The following is a 14,768-nucleotide window of genomic DNA, read 5'->3' as shown; positions in this document are numbered from 1 at the left end:
GCGGCGGGCGGCGCCGGGCGCCGAGGCCGAACAATAGCGGAGCGCGGCGCGGCGGCGGGAGCGGCGGTGAGGGGCGCCCGGGGGGTGCGGGGAGGCACCGAGAGGCGCCCACGGGCACGGAGGGGCGCCCACGGGCGACCCCGTGCTCGCGCTGGAGATAGGGCGTTCGAAATAACGGTGGTTGTTGCTTGTTTGCTTTGCCGCCCGTCCGCAGGGCACTATGAACGAGGAGCAGTTCGTGAGCATCGACCTGAACGATGACAACGTCTGCAGCGTCTGCAAGCTGGGCACGGAGAGGGAAACGCTCTCCTTCTGCCACGTGTGCTTCGAGCTGCACATCGAAGGTAGGGCGGGCGCCGGTCAGTCCTCCCCGGGCTCGGGCTTGGAAACTCGCCTGCGTGCCCCTCGGCTCTGCTGGCCCCTTTGAGAACTTCCCGAGGAGCCCCTGCCCATTAAACACCTCTCCTGATGCCCTTGCCGCCAAACTTGCTTTCATCTAATTGGGAAGGTACCGATTTACAAAGATACGCTGACTTTTGGGGAGCTGCTGGAATTCCCTGCCGTTCATTCAGATCCTGAAAAATAAATGTTTTTCTCCTTACGCAAGGTTTTCAGAGGTCTGTGTATTATAATTGTAAAACCTCAAGTGTAACAGGTTTTTGTTTTTTTATTAAAATATTTTTATTAGCGCTCCACCTTTGCTGAAAATAACTAGGCAGTTATTTTTGTTTGTTTTGTGTTTTCATAGGATGGTGACCTGTATGCCATAAAACTGTATTCAGTTTCAAAGCTCTTTAAAGATTTTTGGCATATGAACGTGCTAAGCAATGCAARTCACAAAATAGAAATTTTGGCCACCTTTTGATAGGTGATTCTAGGAAGTGTAAACTCCGGGCTTCAAAATAATGTGCATTCACTACAGTCTACAGTTMCAACCCTCTTTTGTTTTAGAATTTGTCCATCTTGTTGCTTTTTTTATAATAAGTTAAATGAGGGACATGAATGATTMGTTAATTAGGGGTGTTGCTTTTTTAAAAGTCGATTAAGACTTTTTTTTTAAATTGTTGGTTGGACAGCTGTGTAACTTGTTCCAGTTATATAAAGCAGTATTTGCCAATTCAATGCGCATGTGACTACGTAGAACAATCCAAACTGGAACAATCCAAACTRGTACTGGACAATTGTATGGAAGGCTCTAAAATCATGCAGCTGTCTGAATRGCCGCATTTCCTGATGGTAGGTGTTCGCTTTGTCTGTGGTGCGTATGAGAGTAAGTTGAAGGTCTTACACCCTTTCAGAAAGGCGTTAGTTTATTTTGAGATATAACGAGCCCCTGGTGCTCTAGTTGCTTATCGTGAATCCTAAAAGTATTGAACTGGTTAGAAGGGAGAGAGCTGTAAGGCTGAGTATTCAGTAGTTCAGTATACTGTTCCTATCGTGCATCACGCTTYTATGCATGTACAAGAAGAACAATTTTGTTGTCATCCTCCAGAAACCTGAAAACTGTATTGTCAAATCAGAATCATTTTCAAATACTTGCTAAGTATTGTTTTGATTGGAGTTTAATGGCACCTCTTTGAGATTCCTTGCTWATAAGGAGGCAATATACTTTTTAATCCATCCAAAATAGTACTCTTATAATACAGTAGTAACTCAAATGCTTTGCTTTTGTTATGAGTAGGCCTAGTTGTGTGTTTGCATTGTTTTATATTAGGTGTCTGACATGAAATAAACTGGCAGCTACTTGGAATTCTTTTGTTTTAAAAAGACACGTTTGCAATTGTCAGTGCTGCATGGAATCGTAACTTTTTTATGGGCTTTCAGATTGGAAACAAAAATGGAATTATGTACTCCAGATATAATCAGAAACTATTATGTGTGGAAGTGTTGATACAGATGAAAGGGGATGCATTCAAAAGTTGCCCGGCTGGTTTTTGTGCTCTGTTAATTGACGTGCTGTCCAAGTTATCTGCTGTGGATATTACTCCGTGAAGTGATCACATATTTTAGGTGGAACAGCATATATTTTAGGAGCTTTAGATAGATACGACAGTAGCAAGTGGCAAATCTAAGGCAACAGTCTGCTACACCATCTCCTGAATTTTCCATAAGTGTATATACTTTTGTTAGTATTCAGATACTCTGTATGTGAAGCTTCACGAGACAACCAAAGTTTTCATTTATTGTTTGTGCATAGTAATGTAAAAGTACTGATATTTTAATAATTATAGTGTAATAAATATATCAGTTTCAGAAGATCTGTCCTCTGTGCATCGCTTTGAAGATGAGCTGTTATTACTCTTATATGGAGAGGAGGCTGAAGTGTGACACGCAGATTGTGCACGTGACCTGGGAAGAAACTTTGTAAGGATTTCTAGCTGAGCTAAGCTGTGAGCCAAACCGTAGTTGCAACCACATTCTTTCTATCCTTTCTATTCTTGGTGTATCCATTGCATTCATCTCCTTTCTTTTCCTGTGAGAAAAGACTGCTCTTTAACATGCTAGTAAATTGTGGTCTCCAGTAGCCCTAGTTAAGGGATGAAATTGAAAATCAACCAACAGATATTCAGATATTCATGAATTCCAGATATGCTGGATTTTTCATGTTAACTTTCTGCTTGTATTTTACTGCATATTGAACACTGTAACATTAGTTCCTGCTTTCACTGAATGAACTGTAAGGACTGAGTATTGCTGTCTCRCACTTAAAAGTAACTCCGTATTGGTTTTACTGTTTGTAATAGCTTGCCTTTATTTAAAGTTGATTTTTTTTTTTTTAAATCCAAGCAATTAAGCACATGCCTAAGTTTAATTTTATTCATTGGTGAATTTGTAAATAATTCAGGAAGTAAAGTAGCCCTTGTTTTTCAGATTGATAAACTAGAAAAATACCATGCAATAATTAGGACAATGCTTAAGACTCATTAAGTTTTAGTATTGAGGCATACGCATATCTTCTTAAATATTAGCAACATCTTCCTGTTTGACTAAGAACTCRCTTAAAAGACTAGTTATCATAGCTGAGCATCTTGTAGGATGCATAACTATTCCCAATATTTGTAATAGCCCATGTTATTTTCTACATATGAAATTCCAGAAGTCGATTTCTCACTTTCTTTGTATCTTTCTTTGTATAAAAGGTGTATTCTAAATTAACTAACCAGTTTTAACAGAATTCCCCTGAATGGTTTTGTTTCTGTTCTCTCCAGCATCTTACTGCTTAAAGCTGCCTATGATAAATCCAGACGTACAAAACTGATCTGGCCCATGACCTAACCACCTTAATCCCATGTAAAACTCTGTCTCAAAAGTATATAAATAAAATATTATGGATGTTGAGTGCACTTGGCTGCTTTATAAACCTCATGTTTAGTTAGTTTAATGTTGCCATCTCACAGATGCCTTCCTACATCTGTGAGAGTTCAGCAGCTATAAAGTTTGCTCTGTGTGTGTGTGTGTGTGTGTGTATATATATATTAATACTCTTGATGGTCTTGGTTGAGTAAGGTGACTAATTAGAAACAAGCAGAACTTAAATCTGAGGAAACTTGAATCTGGCATGACTCAACAGACTTTTTTTGTGGGTTAGTGTTGTGATGCCTTTCACCTTCTACAAGTAGAAGTGTGTGTGTGCGTGGTTGGTTTTTAAACTTTATCATGTTCTAGCAGTAGCTGATACTGCTACATAGACAAGTTGTTCTTTGATTCCTTCTATGTAGACTAAGCTTTTTGTTTGGGAGTCTTCTACAGTCTGCATTGGTTAGAAACTCAGTAGTTATCTAACAAGGAAAATAAGTTATGCTGTTGCAAAATCATGTTTTTTTAATCAAAAACTGTTGCCTATATCTTTTTGAATAGCAGATTTTTTTTTCTTTCTGATGAAAGACATTTTCATCTAAAATTAGAATTGTAGTTAGTAATATGTTTAGCTAATGCACAGAAATAATTGGTTTGAGTGGAGCTGGGCGTTCAGCTGTGGTATCTGTCACAGAACTAAGGATTATAGGGCTGGTTAATTTTCACTCAAGATTTGGTAGCAAAATAAGGAGAAAAGGGGAAAACAGATATGCAGAATTTACAGAAAGCCAAGATGCAGATTAAATTTCTCTTATTCGGTGGTTTCAACTTTTCTGAGGCCCAGAGAAGTCTCTCTTCTGTTAGAGGACCGGTTAGTAATGCTTCTGATAATATTCCCTCTGAATGCTGTGAGAGGAAGAAATACAAAAAGAACGTGTCTTTCACAGAAAGAATCACAGGATGGTTGAGGTTGGAAGGGACCTCTGGAGACCATCTAGTCCAGCCCCCTGCTCCAGCAGGGACACCCAGAGCACGGGGCACAGGGCGGCATCCAGGCGGGTTTGGAAGATTTTTTTTTTTTTTTCATCTGTTACCGGTGCTGTTTCAGTTCATGTAATTATTCAGTTAAGTAGATTTTTTTTCTTATTAATTCATGTCCAGAGAGACCAAGTGAACTAAACTACACATAAATAATTTGTTGTTTATCACAAAACTAATTTGTATCTGAAAGGTTGTTATCAGGTGGTTTAGCACATCAGCATGCTAACAATTCTTAAACTCTTTCTAAACTGGTTTTTGCACACAGCTGTTTATCAAGATTTAGGTAGGTTTTAGAATATTCTGTTGGTGTGGAACTACTGAAAACTGATACCAGCTTTTGTATGTTTTGTATAGGCAAAGTGAACCTCAGACCTTGTGTGCTGTTTTGCTTTTCTGCGTATGTATGATGCTAACTTGTGGATTGGAACAGGAAACATTTTATACTCATTACATGAGACAGGAAATCATGTGCTCTGTGTTGGAGACTAGTTTCTTGTCAAGAACTTCTTAAAATCATTTAAGGTGGGGGAGAAGAGTTAACCAAGCTCTGCTATCAAATGCATAATGCTAACAACAAATCTCTGTTTATAACATAACCTAGGACAGAGAAACAGTAATTTTAGGTATCACTTCAAGGCATTTCTTATTCAGTAGTTGCTCAASTCTAAACACAAGCAAGACAGTTTACTTGTCGGCTAACATTCCTAAGGTCTGTCATCATAGTTACCAACGGCAGATAAGCAAGATAGTAAATAAGAATTAAACTATTTAAAAATTAGATGGAGCAGGTTCTTCCAGGGGGAGGAAGAAGAAGGAAAAAAAATACCTACATATAATAGCGAGGAGAGAAGACTAGATGCTCCGGAAGCTGTGTTGATTTGTTAATTTTTTTGTTGTTGTCCAGATTGATTTTGTTCAGACTCATTTTATGTACTTTGTGTTCCTGTTGGAGTTTTTAAAAGGAAAAAATTGCATTTTTCTAAGTACTCAATTTTGCTTCAATTTCAAAACTTTTTTTGCTCATATTTGCTCATATTTTGAAGTATGCTGAAGTATCAGCATACTTCACTGAAATAAAACAGTTTGTAAGATGTAGCTGAAAAGAATGAAAAGTACAGTTTTAATTTTGTTCTGCTCCAAAATAATACACCTTCTTAGTACTTTTGTTGTATGGGTGGTTTTTTTTTGTTTTATTTTGTTCCCTTCCCCATGTTAGTGAAATAATAGCAAATAAAATATTTTAGCCACAGAACTTTAAAGACTTTTCATAGTCTTTTTCGGGGCGGAGAGATGAGGACTTGTTCCTAGGCTGGCCTGGAATCACAGGAGGCTCGTGCGGCCGGGGAGCTCTCTGAGGAACGTGTGGTTACAATTCAGGCTGTGACTCATTTCTGGAGACTTGAACAGACTTGTGGAACTAGCTGCAGCTTCCAGTAAACTTTCCAGTAAACCTCCTAATTAGGAGTTCAATTCTGACCTTACTTGGAGGTGCTCTTGTTAAGCTGAACTTTCAAGGGGCACGTTAAGGACTGCTCAGTAAGTGTYGAAGCTCTGTGGTTGATTCTAAAAGCACATTTTTGAACCTTTAGAGAAATCGGGGGTATTTTAATGTACAAACATGTAATTTGAGCAGTTTTTCATTGCTTGGCATCATCCAAACTAAGAAAAAATACTATCTCATGGCTCCCAACCTTTATTAATTCATCTTAATGTACTTTTCCCTTAAAAGATTATTCACTTTTTCAAAGCTTTTCCTGTAGTAATGCCAAATCAGCATGCATTGTATTGGCTTGTTTAATATTATAGTAAACTCTTTTAGTAGTTTGCAGGGAACATGTTCTGAAAACACATTTAAAATTATTCAGTTGGATATTTATTATGCCTTCTGCGGGATGTTTTTGCAGTGTAATAAAATATAAATGAGATAATAACAATGGACAGTGGAAGTGACATGTTTACCCGATGTATGGAATGCATTGGATTTTTCAAATGAAGGTGAGGAGAGAACTTGAATTTATGAACAAGGCAATATCTGGTCTTCATCTGTCTTTTGAGGGSMGCTAAWATGATACTAGCCTTTTCCTTCCAGGTACTCTATTAAATCATATGATTTAGCTCTCTAATAAAATTGCATATATGTAGTTAGAAGTAACACTTGGCTATAAATGTTGCCAGGCAGAGGTATTGGAGATGTGCTTTTGTAAGGCTCCTTTTCTGTGTTTCACAGTTGGCAGAATTGCAAAACTGAAGAGCTGAAGTTCTGGGCACCCCTTTCCTTTTCAGCGTGTATGTGACTTGCAGCCACATGGTTGTCACGGGCTTGTTTTGTTGCATGGATTCCAGAGGRGTCTTGGTCTCTGCTATTCTGTTATCCGAAACCATCTTTTTCAACAGTCTGAATGGTCTGATAACATGCAGTTGTAGTCTAAAATAGATAAAGCTGCCAGAGATACTGCATTGTCTTTAAGCTTTTTCCAATCTGCTGCAGTTTTAAGCCCTCATTAAAACCAAAGTGGGTTTGATTTGGCTGCTCTTAAGTGTTTTGAGTGGAAAGGGGCAGTTGCTCAGGAGCTGTTTCATAGTGTGGTTCAGAAAGCCTCTTCTAGAACTACAGCTGAAGCCAGAGCTCCTAAAGAAGACAGGCTGCAGCAGACTGAGTTCCTGGCTCACAGGATTGAAGGAAAAAGCAGAGGTGCTCATCATAAGTGCTTTTAGGGATAACTATTTAGGATGAAACAAGCTGTACCTGAGAAGCATTCCTTCACTAGTCATGAAGGCATCTTTATAACTAGAAAGATAGTGTTGAAATTTAAACAGAAACATTTCGCCTGTGGTGGTGACACTACACAGACTATTGTAAAACGTTTTCATTTTTCATGATGTGCTCCATACACTTATGGAAGCGCTCTTTCTATATAGAGTGTGTGTGTGTGTGTGTGTGTGTATATATATGTGCATGTGTGTGCGTGCATATGTATCTATGTGCATATCTATGTCAGTTGCAAGGACAGAACTGAAGTCTTTGTAAACTTCTTAGCCCCAAAAAGAGACTCAATAAATTATAATTTGATGAAAACTGTGGTTTTCAAGCACCAATACTTGAAAATGGAGTAGAGTTTGCTGAAGTGTGATTACACACCTGGATATAAAGATTCTCCCTATTCCTTTCTACTGGTGAATAACTGAAAGTTATAGAAGTGTGTGTGGCTTTAGAAACTACATGATTATTAGCCAGATAGGTTTCTGAAACCTTTTGGCAGTCACTAAACAAAAAAAGTTTCGAATATGTATAGCTTCAAATAGCACAGGATAGCTCAACTACGTGGTGTGTGTTCTTTAACGATATCTTGGTATTATCAGCTGTTTCAGTTTTTGACCTATACCTGCTGTGCAAAAGTATTTTTTTATTTTGGGAATTACATTTAAATGTGACTTGTTTCTTGGATGGGCACTCTAAGGATTAGCACTATAAGAAACTAATCCTAATGCAGTTATATRTATGTRTRTGTGTGTRTRTATATATTCCGAGTATTAGATATGTAGCTGTACTATATGTTCCTGTTAACCCCAAGAGATTGGGCTCAAAATTCAGCTACACATCTGTTTTTTTTCCTACTCTATTCTCAGTAGAATCCATCAGAAAATCATGTTGCAGGAATGAATTTGGACTCTTGAAAACTGCACTAACATAGAAGAAGTGTTTCTGCCTGGCATAGGTTATAAATTGAAATACTCCGAAGTGGTGGTGGGGTTGCTTGGTTGGTGTACTTTTGTTGTTTGCTTTTTCCCCCTAAATGCTAGTCTCTTAAGCAGCCCTGTTTGTTTTGTTTAAATGTTTAGTACCACGTAAGTGCTGCTGGGTAAGGTGGTGCCATCCTTATTCCACTTGGGATGTGGGGGCTGCCAGGGCCAGAAGCAGAGAATGGATGGTGAATGTGTCTTATGCCTTGCCCTGAGGTTTGGCGTGGTTGTGCGAAGCTTGCTTGCCTGCACAAGCATCTGGTGCATGGGTTTGTGGGCTAATAGGACAGCCCTTGGCTTAATTTAGCTTAAAATACAGCCTTTCCTCTAGATGGTGTCAAGTCTGATTCACACTCCCTCACCCACCTGAGTGAGGGTTTCCCTGCTCTGGGTTTTGAGCTTTTATTCCCTTTCTGGTCTCCCATCCCTCCCCACAACCCTCATTCATTTCTCCCTCTCTTCTCTGTCTGCTAAAAGGTCAGTATGACGAGTATGAAGCCTGGTCTGTGTCTGTTTACTGCCTGCTGCATACTTACTGTAGAACTTCCTTCACCCAGATTTCCTTTGGGTTTGGCAGCACTGAAGCTGACAAATTGGGATTCTCTGCTACTGTCTTCCGAAGAGCCAGCTTCTGCATAAGTATGCACAGTGGCCTATTATAAAATCTGTAGGGGAGAGTTTAGGCAAATACTAGAAACATCTGTATGGTACGTGTTCAAGCCTTTTTCACAGTTGAATTAAGGTGAGACCAGCACAGTTACTGTTAGCTGTGTTTGACTGTAAATACATATACATAAATGCAGGTATACAGTCTACATTTTAAAAAACATAATATTTTATTTAAAAATACTTTACCATATTCTTTCTCACTTTTTACTTTTTTTTTGCCTTTTTGCTACTTAGTAAAAGATACTGTAGTGTTTACTTGTCTGACTCATGAGTATTTCTTCTTTCCRTAGATTCACCATTTAATCCGCTTASATCTTCATAACCAGTAATAAATGTGAAAGTATTTAAGATACCTTCACGTCTGTGACTTTTTTTTGTCTTCTGAGGTGTGTAGTTGTAGTGTGTTCCCTTTTTACTAATTGCTTTTTGAAGTCTCAGTCATCAATTTCCAGTTGYATTTTGTGTTTTTTATCTGAATCAATCATATATGCTTTTTGATGTGCTCAAAGATAAAATGATTGCAGCTGAGTTTATGCTGCCGTCTTTTAAGAGATTAAATTACTCCATCACATGTTGATTGGAGCATTCTGACTTCAGAAACAATASTTTCTTCCAGGGACTTGCAGATGAGCCTTATGTCATTGTTGGCAGTCAGGGACTTTCTTGGCAGAATCATTTTGCATTAATATTGGGAATATCCAAATAGGATARCCCAAAAGGGGAATGGTAGCAAGGCAGATGTTGAGCTGTTCCGTATTTTGAACCTGAATATTGAATCCGGTATGTAGGTAAATTTGAGGAAAAATACCCACTGAGGCTGCAGAAAGTAGTTTTGTACTGAGATTCTGTTAGCTTGCAGAAATAATAATTTTTTTTTCATACCATCTGTGTTAACTTACCAACTGTGGACTCCACAGATTGTGTTCCTTTTTAACATGTCAATCAGTACCAATTTCTTTGATTTCTGAGTAAGTTACCTGCTGTATTTATATGGGCAGTCTTTGAAGGAGAGCAGCAAAGAGGAGCAGAAGAATCTGTCTTGCATTAAATTAATTTCAGGACAGTTTAATGTTGGCACATGTTAATAGAGTTCGGTTCCTAAACGAAGCAGCAGGCTTGTACTAATATAGCGCAGTTTTGATTTGAGTCATGGTCTATTGTTTTGACCAGTTGGGTGGATGACATAAACGTGCRCGCTGCAGTATTTGAGCAGATGGCATATGACATTATCCATAGAAGACGGGAACAGGAATGACTGGTGTCAGAGGCTCTTCAAAATGGATCAGCTTTAGCATATTGGCATGTAGTTGGGATTATTCACTTGCAGACCATGTGCTAAGGCATGAGTTTGGTGTATTGTGCACACAGTTGACAACTTGATTTTTATTATTGTCCAAGAAATACTTGCAGGTAACTCTTGTCCTGCATTAGGGGATACCGTGTGCAAAATACTTTGTATGCCAGAGGCTCAAAACTCTGAATGGAATTTCAAGAAATGTTAGACTCATGTTTCCTTGTTTATTTTGCTGATTAAACTGTTAATTGTGAAGTTACGTGCCTATTAAGTATTCATTGTCTCTTTCAATTGTGAGCAGAGTCTTTTGTTTTGAAATATTGATTGAAGTGATTTTTATTTTTTTTTAATTGTGTCTCTATAGGAGTACCAAAGTCAGATCTTCTACATACAAGATCATTAAGGGGGCACAGAGACTGCTTTGAAAAATTCCATTTAATAGCAAATCAGGATTGTCCACGGTCAAAACTATCTAAAAGTACATATGCAGAAGTAAAAAACATCTTGAGCAAAAAAATTAACTGGATCATACAGTATGCACAAAATAAGGATTTAGACTCTGATCCTGAAAGCTCAAAAACATCCCAAACTCATTTTTTTAGCTTTGGACATCAGACGGATAGAAAACTGCTACCACAGTTTGACTCCCCAGTACCCAGATACTCCGCGAAATGGATAGATGGGAATTCGGGAAGCATCTCAAACTGTTCTCAAAGCCTTTTGGAGCAAAGAGAATCCCCTGATTTCAGCCTTGATGTGTTACAAGAAGCAGGTGCTGCCTTCTGTCACAATGGTGTTTTGTGGTCTGAACACAACCAGCCCCAGAAAACTGAAAAAGCCGAAAGTGATTCGCATACCAGTGTTCACAGAAGACATCCACATTACAGCAGGGAAGAATGTAAGTATGTGTATGCATGCATCAGTCCAGAGTAATAGGCATCTGCTGAAATGTCTCTTGACATTTATGTTTATGTCCCTGAATAAATTAATTCAATTTGAAATAGTTATTAGCTGTTCAAAATTGCAGCAAGACCTACAAGGAAAAGGTCTTACATTATTTTCTTAGCTGGAAATGTATTTTTTTGACTGCAGTGAGCTTTTAGTATCTCTTGAACTGCACCTTGGGAAAAGAGCTGCCTCCAGTAAACAGAAGGAATGAGAAGTAAGGTAGCAAAGCAAAAACTTGGAAATCAAAATGCAGAATTAAAGCATCTRTAGTAGCAGTAGGCCGTTCTTGTGTATTTCATGTTTTCTTCTGCTTGAGCTTGAGAAAATACGAAGGCCCTTGTGCCACCAGCTCATCTGTAGTGCTGTTRTATAGGAAATTCTTTTGATACCTACAGTGATACCGAAAGCAGGGGAAAAATTGCTTCCCATTATATCAGAAAAAGGTCACTAGAAAAAKAGTTCTGAAATGTTATAGTAACTTTGGAAGCAGCACATTTTATTTAGGCTAAATTCTTAGACGTCTAGGTACTTCCAGTGCTGCTTTTGGAACAGCTCTCAGTTCTAAAATCAGATTCCTTCACTCTTGCTGTTGTTGAGGATTGAGGTAACTGGGGAGGCCCTTTGTATTTCAAGAAACCCAAGAAAGAAAGTAAAGAAAAACAGCTTAGCAAAATATGTGGTGGAAAACTGAGTAATGAAAAAGAAGGTGGTAATATAATTCAGAATAGAGACATTAGAGATACTCTTTAAATAAAAAAAAATAAAATAAAAAAAATTTTAAAAAATCAGTTTCCTTAGACTTTTTTTGAACTAACAAAACCTTTTACTGCTTGGCCAGTTTTTCATTCTTACACATTTTATATATATATATATATATATATATATAYACACACACACACACATATATGTATATTTTTTTCATGGTTAACTGCTGTGTGAGGCTTCACATTATGTTGATAATGGATCTTAAAGTCTTAAAGTCCCAAATCCAAACAGATATGTGGTGCAGTTTGACCACCTGTCCTCTGGAGTTATAAATTGGGATTAAATAAATCAGAACAGCAGTTAACAGAGGAATTATGAAAGCATGACCTGGTTTATGGGGTTATCTAACTGAAGTTAGTCACTTGGAATTTATCTCTCTGATCTCCAATTTGGGACAGGGAAATATAAAGCAGTTTTGAGCACATGAAGAGATTTCTATTTTCCTAGCTATTTTGACAGCATAATGCACTTTTAAGACCTTTTATGCCTTGAATTATAAGTATTTGTCTAATCTTTGTAGTATTTAGCTCTTTTGGATTAGAAGGCAGCCATTTGGAGACTTTTTTCTACAAAAAAAAAAAAAATTATATTAACATTAAAAGTTTAGTTAAACTTTTCTGCCAAAACTAGATACCTTCTCTCACTGCAGTACCTGCCCTGTCTGTAAACGTAGTACTCTAGTAAAAACTTCTTAACATTGGCCAAACTGCTTATAGTAGTTATTTCTTCATCAGTCACCTCACCTATGGACTGAATAACCTTTGTATTGTTTAAGTTCAGTGTTCTCACCCTCCCCAATTTTTCTCCTGCAGCAGAAYCACATTACTCAAAACAATTTTGGGTCCAATACACACATAAAGAGAAGAAAAGGTGTGAACCTACTGCTGTTGGTGCAAGAACTGCAGCAGCTTCCTGATGGGGCTGCAGAAAGAGGGGACAATTCTTTGAATTTTTTTCTTTTTAATTGTTTATTGCCATGTGAAAGCAGGGTTTTCTGAGTTGTATGAGTACTAACTTAAGGGATGCCTGTATGATGTTGAGAGTCATCTGTTCCTTCGCTAACCAAGGGAAGGAGTGAGGAGCTACAGAGTAGGAGCTACTAGCTCCTACTACCTGCTGGTGGGGGCAGATGAGTCTTGCATCTGTTTCCACCTGTTAAGTGAAATCTTGCTTCATCTGGCCACTGTTAAGAGGCTTCAGGGCCTGAGGAGCAAGTAGGACTTCTCAGCTGTTGCCAACCTCTTTTGTAAGTGGCAGCACAAAGTTAATATTCTTTGACTGATAGATTTGATAGGACTTGAGAGGGAAGGCTTAGGAAAATTTCAGTCTCCTCGGAACTTTACAATACAGAAACCTCTATTTACATATGCAATTCCAATTTTGGTCTCTTCTGTTTTCTTATATCTTGAGAAAGGGACTTGTGGAATAGACMGTTGTCTTTGGAGCACCTAAAATTAAGATAAAATATATTTCAAACTTCACACAGATTACAGGCAATACTGTTTATCAGTAATAACTTCCACATATCCGTTCATCATTAAKATGGAAATAAAAATGAGAGATAATGGCAGTCTGTTTGTCAACAGTTAAGTTGCTTTGGTAAAGTGCTAACTGATCTTCTTGTTGCAGTGAATATGATGACTCCGGAAGAGTTAAAACAACTTAATGAAAAACTGCTCAAACAAATTCAGGGTGAGAATTTTAAGATATTTGGGGGGAGGTGGAGGGTGAGGGAGGTTGTGCTGCTTTGAAATAAAGAAAAATCCAGTTTTATGAATACTGGGCTGCCTTAGGTTGTCAAGGAAGTTTTGAATGTGACTTGAGTGCACCTACCAACTAGCGCTGGAACAAAATCCCGGTGTTCATGTTAGCCTGCCTGAGTGCACGTGTGGTGTTTCTGCAAGTGAGGGTCGGCAGTGCTTAATTCCCTAAGCACGGCGGCCGAGTGATGCCCCTAACCGTGTCCTTGCAGAGGTGTTTGAGGAGCTGGCGCAGCAAGTGCAGGAGAAGGACTCCCTGGCCTCGCAGCTCAACGTCCGCCACATCGCCATCGAGCAGCTGCTGAAGAACTGCTCCAAGCTGCCCTGCCGCCAAGTGGGGCGCGCCGGAGTCAAGTCAAATGCCCCCGCATAGCGGGTGGGCCGCTAACGGCCGCCTGCCTGGCCACGGTGGCGGGGCCGCGGCCGGGGCTGCCCGGGCCCAGGCCGGCCACGGTGGCGAGGCCGGGGCTGCCCGGGCCCTGGCCGGCCACGGTGGCAAGGCCGTGGCCGGGGCTGCCCGGGCCCTGGCCGGCCATGGTGGCGAGGCCGAGGCTGCCCTCTCCCGTGTTCGGACGCTTTGGAGGAGACGGGGGAGCTTTCTCTTTGCTTTTGTAGTCCATAAGAAGTCCTGTTGCCCTTCAGCTCTAATGAAAAGGCAATTAAGTATTGAAATCTACTATTTCAAGTTTCTTCAGAGTGGATTTTCCTTTTTTGTCCATAACTACATATGAGCCTTGAAATGAACATCGTGTTTTGTTGATAATAAGTTCCTTCTAACAAAGAATGGCCTGAGGCCTGTTTATCTGCCAAGTTGATGTAGAGGAGGAATACAAATTTCCATTTTGATCTGGTCTTACCGCGTTACATCCAGAATAGCTTTAAGGGCAGAGCAGTATTAAAGAAACTCATGTTTTCTTATTTATTATGAGCAATATTTTATTATTGAAATTTTATACTAAATAAATGTTACTATTTTAGGTACTTTTCCAGATCTCTTTATAAAATGTCTGAATTATTCTGTGTACTGTTTATGCCTTGTGTATGATTGTTTATCCTTTTTTTCAGGTCTGTATCTTTCATGATACAATTTAAAAAAAAAAAAAAAAAAGCTTCCCAAAGAGATGTATTTCACAAGTTTAAAAAAAATCTGCTGGTGCATCACTTATTTTTTATCAACTTTTTAACTAAAGAAATTGGTTCATGAGATATGRGTTATATCTTGTTTAAAAAAAAAGCACAGCACTACTTTTTTA

General features: G+C 38.9%; 1 protein-coding gene across 2 annotated transcripts; it reads left to right on the top strand.

Annotated features, from left to right (window-relative positions):
- Positions 1 to 43: 43 nt before the first annotated feature.
- Positions 44 to 13,921, top strand: CUNH21orf91 (chromosome unknown C21orf91 homolog). Of its 2 annotated transcripts, XM_026033879.1 has the most exons (5): positions 44 to 66; positions 215 to 344; positions 10,407 to 10,940; positions 13,385 to 13,447; positions 13,728 to 13,921. In XM_026033879.1, the coding sequence occupies exons 2-5, from the start codon at positions 221 to 223 to the stop codon at positions 13,886 to 13,888; spliced, it is 882 nt and encodes a 293-aa protein (XP_025889664.1). In that variant the 5' UTR covers positions 44 to 66; positions 215 to 220; the 3' UTR covers positions 13,889 to 13,921. The 2 variants fall into 2 exon arrangements, with proteins under 2 accessions (XP_025889664.1, XP_025889663.1); XM_026033878.1 differs by lacking the exon at positions 44 to 66 and having other exon boundaries at positions 132 to 344.
- The last annotated feature ends 847 nt before the right edge of the window (positions 13,922 to 14,768 follow it).

This window comes from Nothoprocta perdicaria, unplaced genomic scaffold (genome assembly GCF_003342845.1).
Source record: "Nothoprocta perdicaria isolate Ctin4 unplaced genomic scaffold, notPer1 scaffold_135, whole genome shotgun sequence".
NCBI classification, from domain to species: domain Eukaryota; kingdom Metazoa; phylum Chordata; class Aves; order Tinamiformes; family Tinamidae; genus Nothoprocta; species Nothoprocta perdicaria.
This window is presented reverse-complemented; position numbering and strand designations above follow the sequence as displayed.

What these genes read in the sequence shown, in the direction of transcription:
- CUNH21orf91 (XM_026033879.1), top strand. Translation starts at nt 221, where the DNA reads ATGAACGAGGAGCAGTTCGTGAGCATCGACCTGAACGATGACAACGTC. An exon ending in ACATTACAGCAGGGAAGAAT is followed by an intron (nt 10,941 to 13,384) that starts GTAAGTATGTGT and finishes TTCTTGTTGCAG; the next exon opens with TGAATATGATGACTCCGGAA. An exon ending in ACTGCTCAAACAAATTCAGG is followed by an intron (nt 13,448 to 13,727) that starts GTGAGAATTTTA and finishes GTGTCCTTGCAG; the next exon opens with AGGTGTTTGAGGAGCTGGCG.